The sequence below is a fragment of the Saimiri boliviensis genome, chromosome 2, assembly GCF_048565385.1.
Source record: "Saimiri boliviensis isolate mSaiBol1 chromosome 2, mSaiBol1.pri, whole genome shotgun sequence".
Taxonomy (NCBI): Eukaryota; Metazoa; Chordata; class Mammalia; order Primates; family Cebidae; genus Saimiri; species Saimiri boliviensis.
Genome location: NC_133450.1, coordinates 158,279,283 through 158,303,603, shown reverse-complemented (window position 1 = coordinate 158,303,603; position 24,321 = coordinate 158,279,283). Strand labels below are relative to the sequence as shown.

At 39.5% G+C, this 24,321-nt stretch overlaps 1 protein-coding gene across 5 annotated transcripts in view; it reads left to right on the top strand.

The window, feature by feature from the left end:
* Positions 1-24,321, top strand: part of GLIS3 (GLIS family zinc finger 3) — a 481,147-nt gene that overhangs the window by 1,592 nt on the left and 455,234 nt on the right. For 2 of the 5 annotated variants that reach the window (XR_012516572.1, XM_074394754.1), the window contains exon 1: positions 12,088-12,475. The exons of 2 other annotated variants lie outside the window; for them this stretch is intronic. Coding sequence is in view for 1 of the 3 variants with exons in the window: in XM_074394754.1 (XP_074250855.1) it covers positions 12,088-12,475 (388 nt within the window). In the remaining 2 variants the exon portion in view is untranslated. Of the gene's footprint in view, positions 1-12,087; positions 12,476-24,321 lie in introns of those variants that run through there. One more of the 5 variants, XM_074394756.1, reaches the window with a different exon arrangement.

Here is a 24,321-nt window from a genome sequence, read left to right as displayed (position 1 = left end):
ACAAGTCACCTCGGGGACAAGGAAGTCACCCAAGTGTCTGGAAATCTTGGCCCTGGCTGATTTGTCATCCTATGGATGATTCAATTAGGTACCTGGCGGGAGAAACTTTGGGGAAGGGTTTCTGGCTCCGCGTTTGCGCCCTCCGACTTCTGGAGGTGTTTGGGAGACGAGAAGCGATAGGAAACCCGAGGGTTAGGACACTGGCTCAGCGGGGCCCGGGCGCTAGCGTGTGGGGCTGCGAGCCCCGCTGCAGCTCCCTCGGGCTCCAGGCTCCGGCGGGGCCGGGCCGCGCGCGCAGGTCTCACCGCCCGGTCTTCCCAGCCGCGGCGCCCTTTCGGCCCCCGACTTACTCAGGAGCTGGTTGCACAACAGGAAGCCGGCACTAGTTTGTTTTGTTTTGCTGCGTTCGCTCGCTCGCTGGCTCACGGGGCCGAGGGTTAGGGGCGGAGGCGGCGGGGGAGTGACGGGGTCTCAGCGCGCACCCCGCCGGGCGCTGTGGCCTCCGCCTCCGGACCCGCCCCTAGCTCCGCGCCCAGGAGCCTGGACGTCCTACCCCGGCAGCGAAGCTAGTGAGGCAAGGAGCCGATAAGGGCTGCCCTCCTCCTGCCTTGTCCCACATGCCTCTATCCCGCCCGGCGGGGCCCTCCGGCTTCTTCAGCCGGCACCTCTGCCGACTTCTTCAGCCCACCGCTTGGCAGGAGCGGTCTGGAGGAGTAACGAGGTCTCCTCCCCTCTGCTCTGTGTGCTTCCCCAGCCCCACGCTAGGCTGCTCTGCCAACAGCTTGGCTGTCTCATCTCTGGAGCATCAAAAACCAGGGCAGAGGTAGGGGGCTACTTTCGGAATCGCAGGGAGCAGGGTCCGTAGACACAGGACTCCTGCAGGCTCGGCCCCGTTTCACAGACAGGAGGGCTCTTGCACCCTCTCCCCGAGCCGGTAGAACCACTTTCCTCCAGGATTTCAGCATCTCCCAAGAGTTGGGGCCCCGGGGCCCTGGAGTTTGTGAGAAGAGAGAAATTCTGCAGCTCCCCCAAGTGGACCAGTTCCCTTTAGTATGGGACCAGGAATCTCAAGGTTAGACTGTTAAAGCTAGAGTGGACCTTGGCATCACTTACTGGTGAGGAAACCAAGCCTCAGAAACGTTAGGGGTTTTGCCCGAGGCCTCACGGCCAGTTGTTGCACACCCGGGACAAACCCCTAAAGTTCTCAGTTACCCGGTTAAGAGATCATTTCTTGGCGCGAAGACGAACTCAAGATAAATGCAAAGTCTGGTTCTGTCCCTTCTGAAAGCTTTGATGAGTCATGCATCTACCTTGGGAGTTAGCCAGACGTCTGTTTCCCCCTCTGTCTTGTTCCTCACTGGACCTCCCTTTTTAGACTAAACTTTTTTTTTTTTTTTTTTTTTTTGGTACAAAATCGATTTGTGTTCTTTTAAACTTTCCTATTTCTTCTCTTTTATCTCCTCCTAGTTTGCTTCCAGTGGTTCTGTGTGAAGCAGGTGCAACCTGCAAAGGTTTGCATAAAAGGAATCTGCCATGATGAAGGTCGTTCTGAGAAAGTTTGAAGCAATTTAGACAGCAGCAGAGTGTGACATTATATGCATTTTCTTTTTGCAATTGAGAGCAAACTGAAGTGTGAGGATCATCTTTAACCGTACTACAGTTTTCATATATTTTTTACTAGTTACCTGTACAGCCAAACTAGCTTTAAGGCTACCTTTGAATGCAAGGGTGAGGGGCATTTTTACTCTATTTTCAAAAACCTTTCCTTATTGGTAGTTTGTTAATTGCTTTCTTTTTTTACCCAGAAGACTCAGTAATCCTTGAGTGCGTCAATTTAACCGCTGCTAACTTCTCCCATTGGTTCGCCTTAGGCCAGTTTGGGACAGCATCTTTTCTTTGATCCCCTAATTCCACTGAAGTTCCTTAGTAATCATCAGATTATCAGAGGTTGAATACCTAAGGTTAGTTGGTTTGCTTGGAAGAAGTGATCATCACCTCAAATAAGAAAGGAAATCTTTATTGGGGTGGTGGATGGACTCCAAGGTCCACCTAATGGGTAAAATTCCTACTGAGCTTAGGCTGGGATAGGGGAGGTTAAATAATACCCAGATAATGTTTTGTATCAACCCTGCTTTCATTTATGCAGGAGAAAGTGGTCTTTCTGCCATTTCGGAAGAGAGCTCAGTGTTCTCCATCTTTTTTTTTTTTTTTTTTTTTTCCCCTCTGACTGTTCTTTCCTGCTAGTTAATTAAGCCCGAGGACATTCATTCTTTCCACTGTTGTCTCTCTCATATTATATAGTTACTGATCTTTGTAGTTGGAGAGTTAATTTACTGTTCTCCCAGATTATAGAAGATATACTTCCTGAAGGAGATAACTCAGAAAGTGGCAGCACATGTACATTCTCATCTCTGGAGAAGTCATTTTCTGTGTTTCTGTAATTATTTTCTGTAGAGGTTATTATATTGTAAATAAGGTGGAAATATAGGACTTAACTGTTCTACTTTTCCTTAAGTTTGTTTGGTTCATAGACTCTATCAGGATTGGGGGGAAAAGGCACATAGGAAATCTATATGATAAAAAAAAAAGCAAACCTGTTGCCATTCTCATTTAAGGAAGATGACACATAACAAAACCTTCAATTTGATACATAGTTTGATTAAAAGATGCCCAAGTCCCCAGTTTTCCTAGTCTCCCACTTACTTTTTGACACAAAGCCAAATTTTCTGTTGAGATAAAATAAGATATCCTTACAGAAAAACGCACTTATCTTGAGCTTGATGCATTTTTTGCAAGTGGAACACCCCACATAACTAGCCTCCAGATCAAGAAACAGAGCATTACCAACACACCAGAAACATCTCTCACACTGCCTTCCAGTTAGCACCTCTGCCTAACATAACCACTGCCATGGTTTTTAGCAGATATATTAATTTTGTCTGTTTTACAAAAATATCTTATGTAAATGGAATAATTCAATATGCACTCTTGGGTCTGGCTTCTTTCTCTCGACACAACAACCTTTTAGTAGGTCAAATAATTTGGACTCTCCTTTAAAGATGATGGAAACAGTCTGGCTTGCAGAAATTAGTTAGTGAGGCATTACTTAATGTGATAGAATTAAGGAAAAACACTAACCAAACTGAAGCCATATTTATATTCTGATGACAGTCTGGTTAAGAAGACTAAACAGACACAAGTGAAGTGTCTAATGTGACACCAGGGTAGGTGAGCAGGAAAATCCAGAGGAGTTCCTTCCACTAAGACAACCCAGAGTGTATTTCACAGTACCTCAGTGAGGGCCAGCAACCCCCATAATATAAAAAAGCATAAGTGCCTGGTTTCAGTACTAAACTGTTCATTCACAACTTTTAGCTGGGGTTTTTCATTGTTCACCAGTAGGGCAAGATAAAGGCAAGAATAACATGCCTACCCAGAAGAGTAGAGTAGAATTTCTGTGCTACTTTTTCCTAGTAGAGAAAGGAATAAACTAGGAAATGTGCAACTGTAATTAAACTGGTTCCACAAGTCATGGGATTCATGATTATGGTCACACTTCACTTATATTTTATTTATTCAGGCAATACTTTATAGATACGGGTTATAATTATATATTTATTTCACTTACGCCATATTTCTCAGTTTGAACGATCAGTACAAAATGAACAATATAAATAGAATAAATGTATGTGAATATGTAGCATAGAATATATGATAAATGTAGGTGTAGCATAGAATATATGATATATATAGGTATAGTATTTAAAAATCTATATACGTGTAAGGGCTGGGGAAAGTTCAAAGATTAGCTATGACCCCAAACTTAATAAAATTAGAATTTATACAGGGAAATGAAACATAGGCAGATAACTGTAATGCAGTGCAGAAAGTTATGAATGTTTAAAGAGAGGCATGTAGAGTAAAATAACATTTATTGGGTCCTTTTATGTACTGAACAGTGTGCTAAGCATGTCATATGCATTCTCATTTATTATTCTGTAATTTTTTTTGAGACAGAGTTTTGCTCTTGTTGCCCAGGCTGGAGTGCAATGGTGCTATCTTGGCCCACTGCAACCTCCGCCTTCCGGGTTCAAGCGATTCCCCTGCGGCAGCCTCCTGAGTAGCTGGGATTACAGGCGTGTGCCACCATACCTGGCTAATTTTGTATTTTTAGTAGAGATAGGATTTCACCATGTTGGTCAGGCTGGTTTTAAACTCCTGACCTCAGGTGATCCATCTGCCTTGGCCTTCCAAAGTGTTGGGATTATAGGTGTCAGCCACCACACCTGGCCCATTATTCTGTAATGTTATGAACTATGTACAGTAGTGACATTATCCCCATTTGGCAGGTCAGATTTGTAGATACTATAAAAAGGATCAAGGAGGGCCTAAAGTGGGCATTTGGGGTGGGTCTAGAGGGTGAGTCGTATCTGGATTTGGGGGAAAAGAAAAATTAAGGAGGAGGGGAAAGACCATCAAGGTGGACTCTAAGGCAGTGTGTAGAATGAATGGAAACAAGGATCCAGTCACGTTCCACTTTGGGAAGAAAATCAAGGAATTTATAAAACTTGAATCATGAGATTCTCAGTAGCTGAGGGCATACTTGAGTCAAGGACAGCTGGTGGGGCCATCCTTGTCTGATGTGATCTCTTCAAAGCTAGGAACAAGAATGACTGTGCGTTCCTTCAGGCGCAGCAAGCCTTGCTGAACTACAGATGGGCGGATAGCATCACAGTGCAAGATCAGATCCTGTCCTGTGCTCCATGATAAAGAGATCAGACTTTCTGAATACCAGTGATTTCTAAAGTTCTGAGCCAGCTCCATCAAATCTCTTTTATAGGCCTGGGGAATATTATACACAGAAAACCAACCAGATGCCAGGGCTAGTTATGAATTCTTGTTATTCTTGTGTGTGAAGAAATGGATTAATGTTTTCCCAACTTTTTTAGCATGACTGATAGATTCCATTTCTGTCTGTAACTTGGCTGAGTCATTCATGGAGGTTTTCAAAAAATCTTTTTAATAAATATGTTGTCATGTTGGTTAAGGGCCTAGTCATTGTTGTGGATGTTCATACTTCCGCAATGATGTCAGTGAACATAATTTAACTTGTGTGAAACTACTGTCTACCAACAGCCAGAAATAGTTACATTGGTCACTTTTAAGCAATAACTACATTGAAGGAAAACAATCAGTTACATGTGTGATGGGGGCACAATAAGATGCCTAAATAATAGGTGTGAGGAGTGATACATTTTATTTCTAGAATCTTCCACAGGTAGATGTTACCCTTTTTAAAGGATTATGATTTTTACCCTTGAAAACACCGAGTCATGTGGACTGAGTAGTTAGTTATACAGTCTAAAGGATAATGAATGGTCTTTTCATTTGCCACATTTTATTTCGTGTATGTACCCTCTTGTGTGAGGATGGGCCTTTTTTTTTTTCCCCTCAAAAGGAAAAATCTCCAGCCAGTTATTTTATATTTCTGAAGAAGATAGCTTTTGTGTCCCAAACCCTGGCCATGTGCTATTCACTTTTTGCAATTCAGGTAATTAATTCAGCAGTGACATCATAGGGAATGTGTTCATTTTTCCATTTCAAATTCCTCTTTTCAGAATCTGATGGCTAACTCATATTAAGAACACATTTTGAAAGACTCAGTTCTCAAAGACATTGTGTGTTACTTTAAACTTTACCCACTTTAGCAGTGTAAGAGGGGGGTTTGATTCCAGGGAAAGTTATCTATCCCCTGCAGTGAAGAAGTTCCAAAATTGTCAGTAATTTTGATCCGGATTCTGTCAGTTGGTTGATCAGTTGTTACTAATTGAGCACAATTGATCAATTGATATTTATTGCACAGTGAAAGATAGCAGTGGTAGGAATGCAGCTTTGTATCATTTAATGCTTACATTTTATAAAGCCGAAAATGTAGAACCTTTAGATCCTTTCTGTTCTTCATTCCAGCTATATTTTTTCATTTATTTTACTTCGACTGTTCAACTCTGTCTGTACCTGCAGATGTTCTTTCTAAGAACTTGGGTAGGCAATTAGTCAAAATGCTTTTCAACAGTGACTTTTATTTTGTTTTGACTGTGACTCACCCTACAGTGTATTTTTTGTCTTACCCAGAAGACATATATGCATACAAATGGGCAGATAGATACACCCACAAATAACTGCAGTAAAACAATTACTTGACCATTAATACATTTGATGCACTCCGATAGCTTCTATTTGGTTCTACTAGTCCTATTTAATTAAAAAATGCTTTCTCTGTTGAATAATTAATCTCATGGATCACCAATGAATTGCAATCCAGTTTGAAAAACACTGCTTTAAAATGAATACTTCATTAAACGTAGATGTAGGAACTTATAGCCTTATGGGCCGAGGTGTGGTACTTTCTGAACTTATTATGTTTGTCTTCAAAATCTTTTTGGTTCCAAGTTCATTTGCATTTTGTGTGATTTCTTATAGCTGACCAAGAAAATCTTTAATTATCCTCTTCTCCCTTGTCATTTTTGGTAGGACCATGGCTCTCTAGACCTTTCTGTACCCATTGATGAGTCAGTGACTGAGGCAAAGTAAATGAAACACTTCTAAGTAATTGCTACTAAAAGCTGTGACATTCAGTAAACCAGGAGGATATGAAAGTTATATAGATGCACGGAAGGGTGGAAAGTGGATTCTAAGAGGGGTTATTGAACTTTTAATATTGCCCTCCCGCAGTATATTTCTGAAGGTTCTGAATTTCCTCCAGCAATTGGTAGCCACTATCATTGTGTGCAAGGTTCTTAATGCTACTTCTGATTTTTAAATGAGGATTGACTAGGAGAAATAAATTCCTGAATTGGATGTGATTATTCCTTTTTTTCCTACTCCCTTCCCTTTTTTCTCCTTCCTTTCCTCTGTGTCTTGTTCATATTTACTACCCATGTTTTGAATGTGATAGCCATTAATTTAAATTTAAAGAGACATGGCCAGTCTTTTCACTCTAGAAACTTAGGAAAGATTATTTTAATTTGTGAGAAAATTTTATAAAATATAAGAATGAAAAGGTGAAACATGTCTATCTCTGATTAGATATAGATAGCAAAGGGTTTGAATTCACAGATAAAACAAAGTTAGTGTTTCTGTTAGGTGAGGTCCCTCATGTTCATTACATTATCTTTTCTGAGTGGTCTTTGGAAGAATAGTCTTGAAGAGTCTCTGCTGAGGACATTAATTTGTCTTCACATTTTTCAATTGGAATAACTCAGAAACAAAATCTCTTTTATTTCATCTGATTGGCAATTATATTGCTTAAATAACATTTGTATATCTCTGTGTTCAGAATAAATATATTCATATTCTTAGAATTACCAACGTTAGGACTTGGGAATGCCCAAGTGAATAGGTCTATGCATACTAGTTATTAGACATAACCTCCCTAACTTTCTGCTCCACATTTCAATAATGAGGAATTATCTCAGCTCTGTTTCTATGTAACTTCTGTTGTAAATTCTATGAATTTGTCAGTTTCACTGAATAAAGTTATGGAACCACAGAAATGATCAAACTCTACCTTGTTATGGGTTATCATATCATAATATAGTACCCTTCAGTTTCAGTTTGGAGAAATAATATTGTACACATCCAATATATTTCCTCTATAATATCCTCTAGTTTCACAGGCACATGTTTGCATTTTCCTCTTGTTAAAATTGCAGACAAGAATAATTTTGATTTATAGGTGACATCTAATATAGCTGTGTTTATATTGTTGCCAATAAAATGACTTACATGATTGGTTTTTGTTTATACAATCTTTTCTGAGGAGTCAGTCACCTGTGTTAGGACAAGGTACATTCTGCTTATTTAAATGAACTCCTAGGATCTAAGAACATTCAGCTCTATCTGTCCTTGATTGAATTGCAAAATGTGCTTCACACTGCAGCCTTGCAAGAGAATAACTTATATTATCTATCAATAGGCTTTTCATTTCTATATTCTTCTGGCTACAAAAGCTGTAACAAGAGAAGCCCATGGGAATAGTTGGGGCCTATTAACAATCAAGGCAGCGATGTTGAAAAGGCGGCATTAATGAAATTATACAGTCATGAACCCAAAGGGAAAAAATAAAAAGAATCAATAAACACTCTTATTGTAGATGGCTTAGACAGACATATAAGAAGTAGACTCAGAAGCAGTTTGTTTGCTGGCCAGTATTTTGTGCCTCATTATCAGGTTTTGTATGCACAGTTAGAAGTGCTTGTGGCATAAGAAATGGAAAATGTAACAAAGGCTAAATGTAGCCTAAGGAAATGAAATGATGTATGAAAATTAATAATTAACTGGCTCATCTGATGAATTATGACTCTAGATGAGTCTATTAATGATATTTACTAAGAAAGGCCCTTTGGCTGTAAACAGGCATTATAGAAGTTGTGTTTTTGAAATTTTCTGGAATGGATGAGTTAACATTGCTTGTCGTTTGTTTAATCTTTTAATCCATGACGAGCAGTGCCTGGAGCCTTGGGTAGAAGGTAGAGTCATGATTTTATATTTTGATTAAAGTCATGCTTTTTCAGAAAACTAGGGGAATTACTAAGTGGTTTTGTGCCTTAGTTTCTTTAGGGGTTAAGTAATTTCTTCTCTGACCTGATTTACAGAAGTGTGCTCTAAGAGTTTGAAAGTGGTCAAAAGGAAAGATTTACTAACTTTCATGTTGATTCATATTAGCAGAATGAACATTTTTCTTGTAGGAACCAATGTAGTATTAAAACTCTAACTATGTCACTGTGTCAGATCCAAAATGTCCTCAATCTCTACCTCTGGATAGTCCTTGCTTTTTCTTTGTCTTTTTCTTGTTTCCTTTGTCTTTGTTATTGGTAGCCTAGGGTAGAGTAAGTAGTTGGATGGAGAACAGAGGAGAAAATGCTGACTAGAATAATGTGATTGGATTTTTAACTAGAAAGGTGCTCTTCCAGTGGACTCCTGCCAGTTAAGTTTTAGACACTGATTAGTTGTGATTTTGCCTTTTTGGCAAAGTGTAAATGTACTGTTAAAATTTATTCTTCATGGTTATGGTTAGTATTGTGCATTGACACTTTGCTGACGGGTGAGCCTATCAACTCGTACTTTGATGGGGATAGTAGAGAATGCTATTATTTTTGTTTCTTTGTCTGCTCTCCAGATTTAAATGCCATAGGTATAAAATCTACATATTTACTACTGATTATAGCAAACGGGTGTTCTTGATAGTCTTTCTTTTCTAAATTGCCTGGCATAACAGAATTTCAAGAGACCATAGTGAATAGATCCAAACTCCTCAACCTTTTATGGATGACGAACTGTTAATTCCAGAGAAGTTATAAATGATTTGTCAGAAGTAGAACTCAGGTATCTTGACTTTCTGAGTGCTATTTGACTCTGACTTTATAAGGGTCTTTCTTAAAAGTTACAATAGCATTTTATCCCTTTTTTGTTACCAAGTGGACTTAGAATTATATCTTGATCATATGACCTAGCTAAATAGTATATAAAATATTACCATATAAATAGGAGAAATTTATTTCTACATTTTGATATCCAGTGTTTGAGAAATGTGTGGCATAATTAAGGTGAAAACTGTAATATTAGGCATATTTTCATGTTTAGTTTCTTTTATTTTTGTCTTGAGGCTGGTTTTGCTCAGCTCACATGCCATTGGCCTATTAGTTTTTTTCTTTATGGTATTAATCTCTGTACTTTCTGGCTGTTGCTTTCTTAGTAATAACATTTAAGTACATTTTGTTGTTGTTTTTACTTTCAACCTTAAACTATTTAAAACAGGAGTGCAGTTTATAAAAAAATAAATAAATATTCAGTCTAAGACAGGCAAGTGTGAATGCCTGATAATTAAGTTCTCAGTGCTTTAATTATTTTTCCTTCTTGCAAACTCACCTTCTTAATGATCATGCTTAATGCTAAATATCTCCTCATGTGTTTTTATCCAGATTTTTGACGAGAATTCCTGCTTGTATATGATCTTGCTGCCAAAAAAATGACTCCCTTATTTTTAAAAACCTGGAAATGGGCACAGTCTGCAGATCTGCAGACACTTGTCACTTGGACCATGGTCTTAGTGACTCATATTTCCAGTCATGTTGAACAATTCTTTATTTTCAAAAAATTGCCAATATTACATATTTCTTTTGCCTTTTTCTGGGAGTTGCTGCTGAATAAGTGCTTTCTTCTGTAAGGTTCAGAGTGCTCAGAAAACACTATTTTATCAATGAGAGGAAAATAGATGGCCAATTTTATCTGGCATAGTACAGAGACATTAAATGACTATTGCTCAGGATCTACCAATGAATGGATCAGCAGACTGACCGATGACACACAAAAGTTCTCCTATGTAAATGTGACATAAAAAGCACTGGAATTTTTTCAGTGTAAGAATTGAGGTTTTCTGGTCTCTCCTGCTTTGTTCTCGTGGGAGGAGAGGGTAGGAGTGAGACCCGACTTAGAGGAATATGGTTGAATGTTTCCCATAACTAGATGGCATGACAGTATTATGTCACAAACTGATGGAATTCTTAGTGAAAATAAAGAATCAGTAAGAATGAAGAAAACATTCTAAATTTTATATTGTTAATTACTTTTGAATTTCCTCAACATAGGCACACACAGCAAACTTTGCGGAAGGCATAGCTCACTATGAGTTAAAATTAGATATTTTTAATGTTCTAAAAATGAAAAGAAAATTAAACTTTTCACAAAAGATTTTTTCTCCTTGATAGCCTTCTCTTGATTATTTATGGAGTCATTTATTTGGAAGTTAAGTTGAAAAATGTTTGTTTGACACTTTGTGTGGATCATACAGAAAAAAGTAGGAATCATCCATTTGAGGATATCGGGTCATTCCTGGTCTGTACTCAGTCCTTATTTCCTGTGTTTGTTCAGCTTTGGCTTGTTTCCATGACTGTCCTCTCTAAAAGACTGATGGTGACAGTGTCTATAATATATTTTGCGTAGTGGCACAACCATGGCACTTTGCCCCTCATTGCATACATTTTGTGGAGCTATTGGTCAAGGGAGGGAAGGGCCTTTCTTAGTGATTTACAACCCATCATGATCACATGGGTGTATCATGATGTCCTGCGATCATGTCAGTACTTACCTTGGTTCTCATTCTGCTTCCTTAATGTTAGGAAGCTTTATGGAACTATGGTAGATTTATTGAAAGTCATGCATCATGTACATACTGGACAGGTCACTTTTAGAAGGGACATTCTCTCCTTATGCTCCCTGTAAGTTGTTTTACACAGCCCTTCTCTTTTCTAGGATTTTAGTAGAAGGTAACAGTATTGTGGTGTTGATTCTTTTCCCATCCCTATAACTCAGGATCAGTATGGAACATAGACTCTAATGCTGCCATGAATATTTGAATATATGGATATATGTAAACCTTATGGTATTCCCAGGCCTCGGTGTTTATCCTTTTTGAATCTAGGGACTGTGAAGAGATAGTTCTTAAGGTGGAAATCAGAGATGGTTTAGTGTCCCCATAGCCTCATTTAGAAGCCATGTCTGCTTTGTCTTTGTTTACTGGAACTTTGAAGCATTGGTCTCACAGCTCATGTAGGTGGTGCTTTTGGGTTTCCCAATACCTGCTGTAGCAAAAGTGAACTAGTATGGACAGATCCTCTAGGGAGCAAAATCAGTTTTGTTTTGCAAGCTGGCACCAGTAGATTGTTGTAGTTGCCAAGAGCACTGTATTGAGAAGGGCTCAGTGGCAAACAAAACAATGCAGTGATCCATAATCCATGTCTACCATGAATGCGGAAGGGGAGAGTGCCTGCCAATGAGCCAGGTATTTGAGGACCCTGTTCTACATAAAAGGCCATCTTGTTAAGAGTGCTTCTTTTCTTCCTGATATGAATGATACACAGGTTGAAAAACTCACTGTATCTTATTTTCATTTTTGCTTTTAAAAATGCCTGCATTTATTTTTTTTAAACAGGCTGATAACCCACATCATGGATAACTTATTGGACATTGCCTGAAAGGAGTCATTAGTGACACTGGATATTTGACCATCTTGGCCACAGGTTTTTCAGAATGAACGGAAGATCATGCAGCATGAGTCTCCACCGGACATCGGGAACCCCACAGGGGCCTGGGATGGTCAGTGGCCACCACATTCCTGCCATCCGAGCCCACTCCGGGACTCCTGGCCCCTCACCCTGTGGCAGCACATCGAGCCCCACTATGGGAAGCCTTGCTAACAACCTCAATCTCAAGATGCCCTCAGGAGGAGGGATGGCTCCTCAGAACAACATGGCTGAGAGCCCCATCCATCTGCCTGCCTTAAGCCCCAGGCGACAAATGCTCACCAATGGGAAGCCACGATTCCAGGTCGCCCAAGCTGGAGGCATGTCAGGGTCACATACTTTAAAGCCAAAGCAGCAGGAGTTTGGAAGCTCTTTTCCTCCAAATCTTGGGAAAGGTAGGATTGTCTTTCTGGGATCTTTTAAAAATGGAAACAATTTTTTTCTCCCCCCTTCCATTTTCTGCCAGCAAATCTTATGGAAAAATACATGATTCAGTGTCAGGGTCAAAGTTGATGGTCTCTTAATGATATATAGCTTGCTCAGTAAGGGAGTGGGTGTGGATGTGTTGAAGTGGAGGGGACCATAGGGGTAAATGCTGAGTATGAGACATCTCATGGCATTGTGAAACAGAGTAACAGTAAGATAGAAAGATGAGAAATAGGGAGGCAGACTGGGGGGTGGTGGTGGAAGGGTAAGAGCCAGTTTAGCAAGATCCTGCCCTCTGGATACATGTAGCTCTGTTCTGGCTCCCTGGGGGCTGAATTCTGCAGGCTGTGGACAAGAAGAGTGATTGGAACTGTCCTTATGCCAGTGCTAAAAGTATAGTGTAAAAGAAAGGTAATGTTTGGAAGGAAAAGGATAAAAAAGGGAGAAATTTTAATAACCAATAAAATGAGGAATCAGTACATATAAATGATAAGAAAAATTACCTTAAGATCAAAGCCTGTAATTTTTATCATACAGCTAGTAGCAAGAGGGAAGCAAGCTAGAAGGGATAATGAAAAGATGTATTTGTGCTTGCGGAGAACTAGAAAACCTCATCAGTTTGAAGTACAGAAAGAATTTGCTTTCAATTCAATAGTGTTTGAATTGCCATATATTTTAAATAATTGTTGGTGAATAGCAAATTATTTGAATGACACACTATCTCTAGAAACTGATGTTGAATTAATGAGGTTATATTGTAGATGCATATGTATTTGGAGAAAGAGCATGTACCCCATATAAAATATAGTTTTGCTGTATAAAATAGCACATTTATATATTCCTTAAGATATTTTTAGCATTCCGTCTTAAATGTTTATGTTAAAAATGCTTACACTACCAAATAGAATTACTAGCAAACTTCAGAATAGCCACTCATTCAGTTAATTAAGGTGAATAATGATTTCTATCAGGCAAGTATCCAGAAAGTTGTTTGTTTTAGTGTCTGTATTTCTGTGTTTGGAGAAATTGGTATAAATGGGCAGGTTAAAAAAAAGAAACAATAGCACTAAACATACATGTGCCTTTTAAGTTAATTAAGTAATTTTTTGAGACAGGGTGTCACTTTGTCACCCAGGCTGGAGTGCCGTGACACAGTCTTGTCCTCACTACAGCCTCTTCCTCCTGGTTCAAGTGATCCTCCTGCTTCAGTCCCCCAGGTAGCTGGGACCACAGGTGCCTGTCACCACGCCTGGCTAATTTTTTTTTTTCTGAGACAGGATTTCACTATGTTGCCCAGGCTGCTGGTCTTGAACTCTTGAGCTCAAGTGATCTGCCAGCCTTGACCTCCCAAAGTGCTAAGATTACAGGTGTAAGCAACCGTGCCCAGCCTTAATTAATTAATTAATTTTTTTCTTCTTCTTTTTTAGTGTAGATTAGTTTTGAGTCATTTTATTTTTTAGAGGAGCTGATATTTAATGTAAGTATAGGAAAAAGTTTCCCTGGGGCTACATCCAAAATAGGTTTCTCATTATCAGGTTGCTGTGTTCACGGCGTGGCAAACTAAGTTCCCTCATATTAAATTTAGGTGTTTAGATTTTCAGGGGCTGAGGCCCAGTAAAACCTTTCAGCTCATGCTTGACTAGTGAACTGCAGCTTGCTTTTATATGTACTTATGTTTGCAATCCTGACTGACAATAATAATGCTGATAATATTAATAACTTGCTTTTATTGTATCATAACTCAGCATATGTCAGGCACTGTGTTAAGTACTTTCTAATACATGGTCTCAGTTATTCCTCAAACAGCACTGAGTTGTATGTTATGGTTGATTTAACTGATAAGGGAACTAAGGTCTAGAAAGAATAAGTAACTTCAGAGGCACCAGTCAGTAAGAAGCTTGGGAATATTAACTTTGACGGTGATCAGAGGTGGCTGTAATTAAAGCCATGTTTTTAAAAAAACTTCAGGTTCTTAAGGGATAGTGAATTCTCAGGGTCAACATACCTTGAAATGCCTGTCAGAAGTAGTGCTGCTTCCTGATTCTCTTCCCTCTGGCTTTTTGTCTCCTTGCTCAGCTTCCTAGCTTACAGTGCCCTCCTAGATCTGCATGGTTGGGACATGCACAAGCACAAATGAGGGGTGGAGGACAGCTGTATTATTATCACCTCTAGCTTTGGAGCTTATATACCCTTAGTGGTCTGAGTGGTGTGAGAAGTGGCTCAATGTATTGTTTCTTTCAGATTTTAGTTGACAATTCCTAAACAAAGCCAATAATTGGTTGAGGACTGTGATCTAGGATTGTTTGAACTTTGATCGTTTACTCTGCAAATAGTTATTGAGCATATATTATGGGTGAACCACTGTTCTGGAGATGCAGTAGCCAATAAAGCATAGTCCTTTCCCTCAAGGAGTTGGAGAAATTCATACACACAAGTGGTCAGTTAAAATACAGCATAGTAGGCCAGGTGCAGTGGCTCACACTTGTAATCCTAGCACTTTGGGAGGCTGAGGTGGGCAGATCATTTGAGGTCAGGAGTTGAAAACCAGCCTGGCCAACATGGTGAAACCCTGCCTCTACTAAAAATACAAAAATGAGCCAGGTGCGGTGGTGGTGCCTTTAATCCGAACTACTTGGTAAGCTGAGCAGGATAATTACTTGAGCCCAGGAGGCAGAGGAGGATTGCTTGAGCCCAGGAGGTTGCAGTGAGCAGATATAGCACCGTTGTACTCTAGACCGGGCAACAGAGTGAGACTCCATCATACACACACACAAAAATAATAAATAAATAAATAAATAAATAAAGCACAGTAGGGACTATGGTAGGGATACGCTCAGAATGATATGGTCACATTTGAGAAGGGTTCCTGGCCCATGCTGTATAGGCAGACACTTGAAACGTAAAGAGCTAGCCTTGCAGTCATGCAAAGTGCATGTCGTGTGTGTGTATGAGTGTGTGTGTGTGTGTGTGTGTGTGTGTGTATGTGTGCATGTGCATGCATATGTGTGCATGGAGGGGGTTGTCTAGAACAACTTCTGGGAAGGAAGAAAAATGCCCTCAAAACCTGGAGGGGAGAAATCCTGGTGCATTTCATGGACTTCCACCTGGTTCCACGTGGGTGGGGGGCACAGAAAACTGTGGTAAGAGATGAAGCTGGAGAGGGATCAACACAAGCCAGAGGAAGGGCCATAAATGATATACCAAGGAGTTTGAGTCTATTTTGAGGACACTGGTGGAACATGAGACTCTTGTGGGTTTATTAATTAGGGTTTTCCAAGAAATAAACAAATAGGATACATATGTACATATGTATATTTGTGTGTGTGTGTGTGTGTATATATATATATATATATATAAAGAAATTTGTTATAAGAAATTAGCCCTTGGGATTATGGAGAGTGGCAAGTTGTGGGATCTACAGGGAGAATCAGTCAGCTGGAGACCCAGGAGAGCCAATGGTTTTGTTGCAGTCTGAGTCTGAAGGCCTGAGAACCAGGAGAACCCATGATGTAGTCTTTGTCTGAAGGCTGGCAGCCTCAAGACCCAGGAAGAGCTGATGTTTCAGTTTGAATTCAAAGGCTAGAAAAAGCCAGTGTCCCAGTTGGAAGGCAATCAGGCAGGAAAGAATTTTCTCTTGTCGGGGGCAAGGGTCAACCTTGTTCTATTCAGGACTTCAACTGATTGGCTGAGAACCACCCACATTAGGGAGGGCAATATACTTTACTCAGTGTACTGATTAAATGTTAATCTCACCCAAAAACACCCTCATAGAAATGCCCAAAGTAGTGTTGGACCTAGTATTGGGGCACCTAGTGGCCCAGTCAAGTTGACACATAAATTTTAACCAAAGCAGTATCATTGCTTTGGGACAAAGTACAGTTTACATGGTGGCTAAGAAAATGCATTTTCTACGCTTTGACAGTGATTATAGCAGCTCTTAGGGATGCAGTAGAGCTGTGAACAGAGGACTTAAGTTCCCTAAGAATTGCTACACAGACAAGCATCTGACTTGAAGACTGGAGAATCCTTGATGGAAGCCTCATGAGAAATATACCTTCAATATTAATGTTTATATTATTTAAAAACTGAGTTCTGCTCAACTGAAAACTCAAATAACAGTGGCTTTAACCTCATAGGTTCTGGTTCCCAAACACACATTCCCAGTGTGTTAAAGTCACTGGAGTACCACAGTGAACTTTCGGAGTCACAGGTCATTATAAATTTAGAAAGAAACAGGGATATATGTCCTTTGGACACCAGGTAAACTACTAGGTTGAGGAGGTTGACAGTTTTAGCAGTAAGTTGCACTGTTTCTTTTGGTGGCATCATGTCTTTGAGAGGCTCCAATTTCAGTAATTGTGATTTAGAAGAAGCAAGTACTTTTTATACCCATGTCCATGGAAACATTATTTATGATAGCTGAAAGGAAGAGGCAACCCACTGTGGTATATACATACAATGGAATATTATTCAGCCTGAAAAAGAAAGGAAGTTCTGACACATACTACAACATGGATGATCTGTGAGAAAATGATGCTAAATGAAATGCACCAGTCAGAAAAGGACATGTACTGTATGATTCTTCTTGTATGAAGTTCCTGGAAAGGTCAAATTCATAGAGTCAGAAAGAGTGGTGATGACTGGGAGTTGGGAGGATGTTGGAATGAGGCATTAGTGTTTGATGGGTACAGAGTTGCAGTTGGTGAAGATGAAAATGTTTTGGAGGTGGGCAGTGGTGATGGTTACATGATAATGTGAAAGTACTTAATGCCACCGAACTGCATACTTACAAATGATTAAGATGATCACTTTTGGGCCGGGCGCGGTGGTTCACCCCTGTAATCCCAGCACTTTGGGAGGCCGAGGTGGGTGAATCACGAGGTCAAGAGATTGAGACCATCCTGGTCAACATGGTGAAACCCCATCTCTACTAAAAATACAAAAAATCAGCTGGGCATGGTGGCGCATGCCTGTAATCCCAGCTACTCAGGAGGCTGAGGCAGGAGAATTGCCTGAACTCAGGACGCGGAGGTTGCGGTGAGCCGAGATCGCGCCATTGCACTCCAGCCTGGGTAACAAGAGCGAAACTCCGTCTCAAAAAAAAAAAAAAAAAAAAAAAAAGATGATCACTTTTATGCTGTATGTATTTTACCACAATTTAAAAAAAGTAAATACTAAGTGAAAATCAACATGGGACAGATGATGGTGTCCAATCTTACTCTAAAGTTAGAGAAACATTAGAGTACACAATTGACCACATACCCCGTTAGTATTTGTGGTTATTTAAGAATGAAATAAAAATACTATTTTTCTTTTAATTTACATGTATTATGTTTTCAAACGACTAATGAACTGTTAGTACATACATGTTATTGAGTTGTTTACACCTAACTACTTAATACATGCAACTGTAGGTATTTCTTTTGGCCTAGGGGTACCTTGAAAAAATTACTCAAACACTGAGCATGCCATGAACTGAGAACATTTGGGAACTTCTGTTGTAGGACTTTATTTTTATCACACAGAGAAGGCTGGAATAGGTGCTCGCTACTAGTAGTTGGCTACTCCGCTCTCTCTGGTCCAAGATGGTGGAGCTTTCTGTAGTCTTCCTCTTGATTGCACGTCTGCCTCATTGCAGCTCCAGCTATCTAGCCTGCCTCCTGAGAAAAGTGAGGAGGAAGGGAGAGGACAAAAGGCAAAAGACAAGAAAGGACAGCTCCTTCCAGATCTGTGTCTTTTAAAACAGCTTTCCCAGATGCTCTACCCTGCTATTCCCACTTAAATTAACTAATCATTACATATCTTCCTTCTTTATTCTTTGTTTTCCTTTTTTTTTTTTTTTTTTTTTTTTTTTGAGATTGAATCTCGCTCTGTTGCCAGCCTGGAGTGCAGTGGTGCGATCTTGGCTCACTGCAGCCTCTGCCTCCTGGGTTCAAGCGATTCTCCTGCCTCAGCCTTCTGAGTAGCTGGGACTACAGGCGCGTGCCACCACACCCAGCTAATTTTTGTATTTTTAGTAGAGGCAGGGTTTCGACATGTTGACCAGGATGGTCTTGATCTCTTGACCTCATGATTCGCCTGCCTCATCCTTCCAAAGTGCTGGGATTACAGGCATGAGCCACCGTGCCCTGCCAACTTACTTCTGAAATGCAATTCATTCTTTGATGCTGAATTTATCAGTTTTTAAAGTTTGATCTTATGTTGTTTTTTGTTGTATTATATGGCATTTACCTTTTTTTGCATTTTGCATCTTTTATCTCTCTCAAGTAAGGTGAACCACTTGAAAATAAATTGCAGACATTGTGACCTTTCACCTCCAAATTCCTAAACCAGTGTCTTTCATGTTGTATAACCAAAATATATTAATTATAACCAAGGAATTCAACTTTGAAACAGAGTACTATTTATATATAGTTAAATTTTAAAATACAGTCCAGGCTGGGCACATGGCTCACACCAGTCATCCCAGCACTTTGGGATGCCAAGGTGGGAGGATGGCTTGAGGCCAGGAGCTCTAGACCAGTCTGGGCAACAAAGTGAGACCCCTGTCTCTACAAAAATTAAAATAATTGGCTGGGTCTGTTGGCATGTGCCTGTAGACCCAGCTATGCGGGAGGCTGAGGTGGGAGGATCACTTGAACCCAGGAGTTTGAGGCTGCAGTGAGCCATGATTGTGCCACTGCACTCAAGCCTGTAGGACAGAGTGAGACCCTGCCTCAAACATAAATAAATAAATAAATAAATAAATAAATAAATAAATAAAATGTAGTCCATATTTAAATTTTATATTATTTTATATTTAATTCTACTTATTATTAGTATTATATATAAATTATTATTTTCTTTCCCCACTAATGTCCTTTATAGCTATTTTTTCTTTCTTTGGACCAGGATCTAATCAAAGATCATATATTACCTTTGGCTGTCATATCTATTTAGCCTACTTCAACAGACGGTTTTCATTGTCTGTTGTTTTCCTAGGGATAAACTTAAGTAAAGGAATGATATAGGAAGATATGGATGATAAAGGAATGATATGGATAAATCAGTGTCAATATTTTTAAATTTATGATGTGGCAGTGAAGAAAAACAAGCAAGCTGTAATCTAAGCACTTGATTAAAACCAATTGAAGTAGGCAACCACAAACAGTAAAAAATAAACATGAAACTTGATGTGCTATTTAAAGTACATTAATTTTTCGACGTCCCAGGCTCTCACAATACATTATCTTTCTTAAACCAGGTCTTTACAAGAGACACCGGCCTTAAGTGACCTAAGAGTTTTTTATCCCAATTAGTTTGGTGTCTTTTTAAAAATATATATATAATTCTGTTTTTTTTTCTTCCGGTTCCTCTACCTTTTCTTTGTGTTTCATGAAAAAAATATGCTGATATTTTTAAAGAGTTCAGGTGAGCTGTCTTCTTCCAGTCTGGTTTGTCTGATAATTTCTTCATGATTGGATTCAGGTCAAACATTTTTGACAAGAATATTATGTAGGTGATTTGTGTACCACCCATTGCATTATACCCAGAAGCACTGAATGCTGCTTTATCCTAGTATTTGTGATGCTGTATTTGATCACCTGACTAAGGTGGTGTCACGAGATCTCTGCATTGTGAAGGACACTTTCTCTTTCAAAATGTATAAGTAATCTGGTGCAAAAATCTTGTCCTCCAACAGTCTTTCATAGCATCCATTGATATTTGTCAGAATCAGTTTTTACATTGTTGATTGTGTAATGGTGATTTTCTGATTCTTTTATTCCTGCTACGTTTATTAACTGGTATTCTTCCGGAAAGAAGAGCTTCTCTTCCTTCCCTTTTTGTGAATCACTATAGAATCACTCATGAGTTTTTAAAAATTACTCTGCTATAATTCATTACCATCATAATTCTTTCTGATGCTCAAATTTTTCCAAATTTGACCAGTGTGAGCCCCTTGAAGTCAATTCTTGTCTTTATGACATGTTCTCATTAAGTCCTTCCTTGCTTTCAGGCATGACAAGATGTTCTATGCTCACTTGTACTTGTGTGCTCCAGACCCGGAATCATCCATTTTCCCAAGAAGCTAAAGTTCCTCTTAGTGGGGAATACTTGGAAAACTGGCTAAAAGGGTGTTCTTTTGACTTTTTTTTGTTCTTTTTGCTTCTTTTTGAAGCATTGACTGTGAGATGTTGTTGCTTCTAAGCTCTTTCCATGGACAGAGTTAGGCAATATATTAGAGAAAGATAGTGAGTTCCTATTAAAATACAACGTTACTGAGTTCTTCTTCACACTGTCTTATTGCACACTTGTCAGTGTTCTCAGCAACATCAGTGTATTTTTATTTGTTCTGTCTATGACAAAGAAGAGTAACTTAGTTTTATCTTTTTAAGATAATAGAAATTAGTTTAAAAATTGATCACTTACTACATGTAAATTTTTAAGGAGTGGAGGTGAATGTATTCCTATTTATCTGAACCACCAAGTGAGCACGGAGGACATGGTGCAGTTGTCAACTTACTAGCCTCGCTAGGATTTCTGTGTGAAGGATCCCAGTTATGTTGTATTTCCTCTACTTCCTGCTCCAACAGTTACTCACTGTAATTAGACTGGTAGAAATGCATTTTTAAAAGCATCTGGGAAATCAGTTTTATGATCTCCACTTTAAGCACATTTGACACAACTATTTAAATATTTAAGACAATTTTACATTTGTAGTACTCAGAGGAGTTTATAATTGGGAAGATTTTCATTATAAGAGTTTTTATTTTACTTCAGGGCTTCTGACATTTCTTGCTGGGCTCTGCTGTCCTTGGAGACAAAGGGAGTTAGTTATTCATTAGCGTTTGTGGGTTATTCATTATTTTTGGTAAGAAAAAAAGACAGAATAATATCAACAAAGGACACCAAATTAATTGGGATTAAAAAAATCTTTTGTGTCACTTAAGGTTGGTGTCTCTTGTAAAGACCTGGTTTAAGAAAGATAATGTATTGTGAGCACCTCGGAGGTCAAAAAATTAATGTACTTTAAATAACACATGTTTATTTTTTACTGTTTGTGGTTGGCTGTTTCACTTGGTTTTAATCGAGAGCTTAGGTGAGAGCTTGCTTGGTCAGTGGGTTAGCTAGCTGTGTGTTTTTCTCCATTGCCACATCATAAATTTTAAAATACTGACACTGATTTAAAATGTTACTTTCCTATATCATTCCTTTTCTTAGGTTCATCCCTGGGAAAACAACAGACAGTGAAAAAAGTCTAACACCAGTGTGTGTACTATGTCGGATGCAGCCATGTTAGAGCTGGGATGAGAGTGGTGATTGGGGTCCCGCAGTTTTGAAGAGATGCAGTTAATCTATTACCTAAAAAAAGTTGAGGCAAAATCCTTGGTTTTTTTTTTTTTCACTTCTGCTTTCTAATCACTGATATTTTCTTGCACTTCCAATGTGGCTTCCTGCAGAATTAGAGCAAATAAAGTTAATATTCCATAAAATGTTCCAAAAATAACCAAACAACCAGAGACCAAAGGCATTATTCCAGTTGAGATAACCAGAGTTTTCATTTTGTCTCGCCAATGAGTCAGGTGAAACACAGTGTTTACTTTTGTTTACTCTCTGAGCTACACAGGGTTCACTTTGTATGATTTATTGAGGCTGTGTATAAATCAAATTGATGATGGATTTCCAAGTACTAATCAATCACAGGCATGATTGGTTCTAATTATAAAAGTGGTTTGTTAGTCTCATAACATTACATCTTTAAAAGAATCTACTCCGTTAATGCCCTTTTTCACTTCAAATGCTATGGGACATGAAGCTGAAATGTAAGCCATTAGTCACCTACAGCACTTTCTTTTCTTTCTTTCTTTTCTTTTTTTTTTTTTGAGACAAAGTCTGACTCGGTTGCCCAGTAGAGTGGCACTATCTCAGCTCACTGCAACCTCCACCTCCTGGGTTCAAGCAGTTGTCCAGCCTCAGCCTCCCAAGTAGCTGGGACCATAGGCACTTGCCACCACCAGGTAATTTTTATATTTTTTGTAGAGATGGGATTTCTCCATGTTGCTCAGGCTGCCCTTGAACTCCTGAGCTCAAAGTGATCCGTCTGCCTCTACCTTCCAAAGTGCTAGGATTACAGACATGAGCCATTGCTCCCGGCAAACCTGTAGCATTTTGTAAGGCTGTTAAAGAGGAGCAATCTTGGACCTGTAAGCTACTTTGTAGTTCACAGACTTTCATATTGATTATCTCATGTGATTTGATTAAAGGCAGCATCCTGTGAGATGGGGCAAGTGTAATTGGCCACATTTTAGGGATGAAGAGACCAAAGAGACTAAGGCTCAGTTTGCTGGTTAGCTCATTCTTTTTAAAGATATTTATTTTTTTATTTACTTATAGAGACGATCTTTCTCTGTCCCCAGGCCAGAGTGCAGTGGCACGATCATAGGTCACTGCAGCATTGAACTGCTGGGCTCAAGTGATCCTCCCAGCTGAGCCTCCCAAGTAGCTGAGACCATGGGGGTGTACCACTATACCTGGCTATTTTTTTTTTTTAATTTTTGTAGAAATGGATCTTGCTGTGTTGCCCAGGATGGTTTCACACTCCTAGGCTCAAGCAATCCTTCCACCTCGGCCTCCCACAGTCTTAGGTCTTCTGCTATATGAGTTCCGAGAAATCTTTCTCCTTCTTTCTGTTGGAATAAAGGCTGCTGCCATTCCTGAAAAAGTATACGTTTAAAAACGCAAACCATTCAGCTGTCACTTTCATCCATGAGCTGAGGAAATGGGCCCTTACTCCCATTTTGGAAAATTTTACTTGACAGGTTTCAACAATTGGCCCCTCTGAGCATGAAGAGTGTTGTCTATGTTGGAAGGAGTGAGGCAGCCTTTTGTGTGGCCACCTGAGTGACATCAGCATATGCATAAACACCTTTCCATGCCTCTATCTGTATGAAGTCTTTAAACTCAGGCAGGCAGTTACCATGAATGCGAATAGATTTGTTACTTCTGACTTGTCACATTTTAAAAACACAATAGATGGTGACTTGTATTTAGTACTTATTTTTATGGCTGCCTTATTTGAATAATGAAAGACTTAGAAGGTTTGTAATTGTCTCTGACATAATAAACAAGTTACAAAATGCAACTTGTGATGTAAGACCTGGCTACTAAGTATAGTCTGAGGACCAGCAGTTTTAGCATCCCCGAGAAGCTGGTTAAAAATTCACAGGGCCACTCCAGACCTCCTGAATCAGAATGTGCACTTTAACAAGATTCCCAGGTGATTCGTTTGCACAGGGCTGGCTTTATGGATATGTGAGCAGTCACTGCACAGGGTCTCCTGCTCTCGAAAGGAGTACCCTGTGCTTAGGGTTTAGTGTTCTGTGGTCACCATCTTGACATTCTTAATAATTTTGTTTTTGAATCTGTGTTTTGCTAGTGAAATCCAGGGGACTTCTGGAGCAGTTAATGCATGGTCCCACTCCCTGCCAGGATGACCACTGATTCTTCCACTTCCACCCAATATCCACTGCCACCTTCTGCTTCTGTCAGGGATGGGGCCTTGCAAGAGGGTGTGAGGAAGGTGGGGTGGGGTGTGGGTGCCCCATGTGCTCAATTGTCAGTGAGGTTCTGGGTACCTTTCAGGGTCTGCACTTGTCCTGAGAATACCTAAGGAACCCAATCAGTGTTAAGTAGCAAATGAAAAAACACCCCAACAAGTTCAGAGAGACATCTAAGAAGAAAGGAAAAAGATTTTTTTGCTTTTTGCTCAAGGGATGCAGCATTTTATGTTACACTCGTCCCCACAAATTATGTAGTGACCTTGCAAATACACACT